The sequence below is a fragment of the Nicotiana attenuata genome, unplaced genomic scaffold (genome assembly GCF_001879085.1).
Source record: "Nicotiana attenuata strain UT unplaced genomic scaffold, NIATTr2, whole genome shotgun sequence".
Lineage (NCBI taxonomy): Eukaryota > Viridiplantae > Streptophyta > Magnoliopsida > Solanales > Solanaceae > Nicotiana > Nicotiana attenuata.
The window spans coordinates 285,094-287,696 of NW_017670281.1; the positions used below are offsets into that span (position 1 = coordinate 285,094).

General features: G+C 33.8%; 1 protein-coding gene across 1 annotated transcript; it reads right to left on the minus strand.

The window, feature by feature from the left end:
• Positions 1-1,251: 1,251 nt before the first annotated feature.
• On the minus strand, positions 1,252-2,373 carry LOC109237191 (defensin-like protein 1). Its single transcript, XM_019403461.1, has 2 exons — positions 2,232-2,373; positions 1,252-1,732 (listed from the first exon to the last, which is right to left on the minus strand). The coding sequence occupies exons 1-2, from the start codon at positions 2,293-2,295 to the stop codon at positions 1,476-1,478; spliced, it is 321 nt and encodes a 106-aa protein (XP_019259006.1). The 5' UTR covers positions 2,296-2,373; the 3' UTR covers positions 1,252-1,475.
• Between the last annotated feature and the right edge of the window lie 230 nt (positions 2,374-2,603).

The following is a 2,603-nucleotide window of genomic DNA, read 5'->3' on the forward strand; positions in this document are numbered from 1 at the left end:
AAGGATATGCAAATGAGGGTCATCATATTGTCGCTCCCTGATGCGCTCAAACGAGGAAGATCGAGGGACTGTACAAGCTAGAACACGACCGGACTTTGAAACATCCAGCCTCACAATATGATTGGCCAAAGCCTAAACATCTTATGCAAGCAGTCTCTCACCAACTGGAATATATGCAAGGCTGCCCAAACTCACTATATTTCTACTCAAGGCAACGGCCACCACGTTGGTCTTCCCGTAATGATATAAGATGGTGGTATCATAGTCTTTCTATAGATCCAACCACCTCATATGCCTCAAATTGAGATCCTTTTATTTGAACAAGCACTGCAAGCTCTGATGATCCGTGAATACCTCACACGACACGCCGTAAATATAGTGTCTCCAAATCTTCAGTGCATGAACAATGGACGCCAACTATAAGTCATGAACAGGGTAATTCTTCTCATGAATCTTTTTTTTTTCAATAAACATTCATAATGTTGTTATAAGTTCCACAGGGATTGAAGTGTCACACATAATTTTGTACATCTATTATTAATGGTTAGCCAATAGACATGTTTTTAACATTCGAGATAAAAAAAGCATTTATTATTGTACTATTATCCTGTTCAATATTCCAAAAGACATTGTAGGAAACACAATTTTTCACAAATTTGGGCACGTAGTCCGTCGATTTAATAAATAAAATTAAATAAATGCTATTTTCAATATATTGTGTCGCATTACAGGAAAAAGGCGCATCCTTAATAGTGTCATAATATAAGAAAAGTGTATATAATAACTTAAATAGTTAATGAGTTTTTCATTGCGTTGGTTATAAAACATTGATGGTGCAACACTTTACACTTTTTGTTGGTTCTCTTTATAACAAAGTTAATATCAGTGTGCTTGTTTGCTATTTCTTTCATTAGTGTCTTATTATTGAGTTTTTGTTTCTTTTTGGGCCTCAAGGAGCAAGAAAGTTGTTAACTTCAACGTTTCTGCAAAATTTCTGTTCTTGAGATTGGGCCCAAATCATCTCTAGTACTATAAATGGCAGTTCGATGCACAAGGTATCGTGTATTCACACAGGGTACGGAAAAGAGTCCATCCGATATCGACAGGCTACTCTAATGCAAGTGTTATTGGCTCCTTCCACGGCTCGAAAGCTAGCAAAATGAAGATAAATTTACCGATGCCCCAAAGCTCCCCTGGTAGCTACTACTATAAAAGATTATAAAAAAAAGGAGAAAATAAAAACATGAAAGCTAGCAAAATGGATAACTTAACCATAGACCATAGAAGGTCATTTTCATAAAAGTACACAAATAAACTTAGTACAAGATTGCACAAAGGATTGACGTGCCACACTTATTTAAAGTGTAACAAACGGCTATTAAAAGCCAATAAGAACACAACATTAGCTACACTTATAAGAAAGGCAGCACTTTATTATGTGTGACACTTCATCCTTAATTTCTTCTAATCGCCAATTAGTTATCCATCATCTCTTCTTCAAGCAAAGCTTCAGCCAAAGTGTTTGCCTCCTCGGCTAAAGTTTCAGCTCCTGTATTGATCATCTTCCCATCAAATACACATGGCTTATAGCAAATGCACCTTCTGAGGATTTTGCTACATTTTCCATCGGTAAATTTCTCCTTGAGACAAGCTCTTCTGCATGGTGGTTTGGTAACGCAGAATCCCTCGAATGTATTGCTTTCTGCTTTGCAAGTACTCTTAGCTTGCACCTCTACAATCATTCAAAAGCACTTATAAGTATAACTAAAATTTTATGAGGTATTTAACTCGTACACACTAACAATATTAATTTACAGTAACAGTATTAATTTACAGTATTAGGTCTATCCCAAAAGATATATACAGATAATGCTCCATAAAAATTTTTAAAATAACGAAAGTGGAATATTACCACATGTAACAGAGACCTGATAGTGTAAAGAAATATTACACTATTGGTACACTATCAAAGTATATAAGTTAAACTTGTCAAACAAATTTAACATGGAAAACTGATAAGAAAATTATAACTTTAAATTCATTTTTTGATAAGAAAATTATACAGATAAAGTCATATGCAGACACCATTATAAGGAGGCTTTTTTGTTTAAAAAACAAAAATACAAACTTATGTACTTAAGCGACTGCATAGCAAGAACAAGAATTAAACTTCACATAATTTCCATTTATTTTTATTTAGATTTTAGAGGAACAAATTAATGGAGACAAACCATAGGCAACAAAAAGCATCATTGCCAAGACTGCAAATGCCATGAAGCACAAGGAGCGAGCCATAGTTTCTTTGAATGAGTAAACAAGATAAGAATTAATAATAATAAAAAAACAGATTGCAATTCAGAGTTGTGAATGAACACTAGCACAATAGAGGTATTTATAGGCAATGAAATAAGAGTGGAAAAACTTTTGCTTATCTTTTGAAGCAAAAAAGAAAAAGAAAATGAGAGTAGATAAATTTAGTGCGCCAACAACTATGTGAAGTGTATTATTGTACCGTAGCTGTTGGTAATTTTGAAATTTGGAGATATATCAATAACACATGTTCCTCATGTTCATAAATTTTTAGTAACTAGTTATTTTCCCCA

What these genes read in the sequence shown, in the direction of transcription:
- LOC109237191 (XM_019403461.1), bottom strand. Translation starts at nt 2,295, where the DNA reads ATGGCTCGCTCCTTGTGCTTCATGGCATTTGCAGTCTTGGCAATGATG. An exon ending in GATGCTTTTTGTTGCCTATG is followed by an intron (nt 1,733 to 2,231) that starts GTTTGTCTCCAT and finishes GAATGATTGTAG; the next exon opens with AGGTGCAAGCTAAGAGTACT.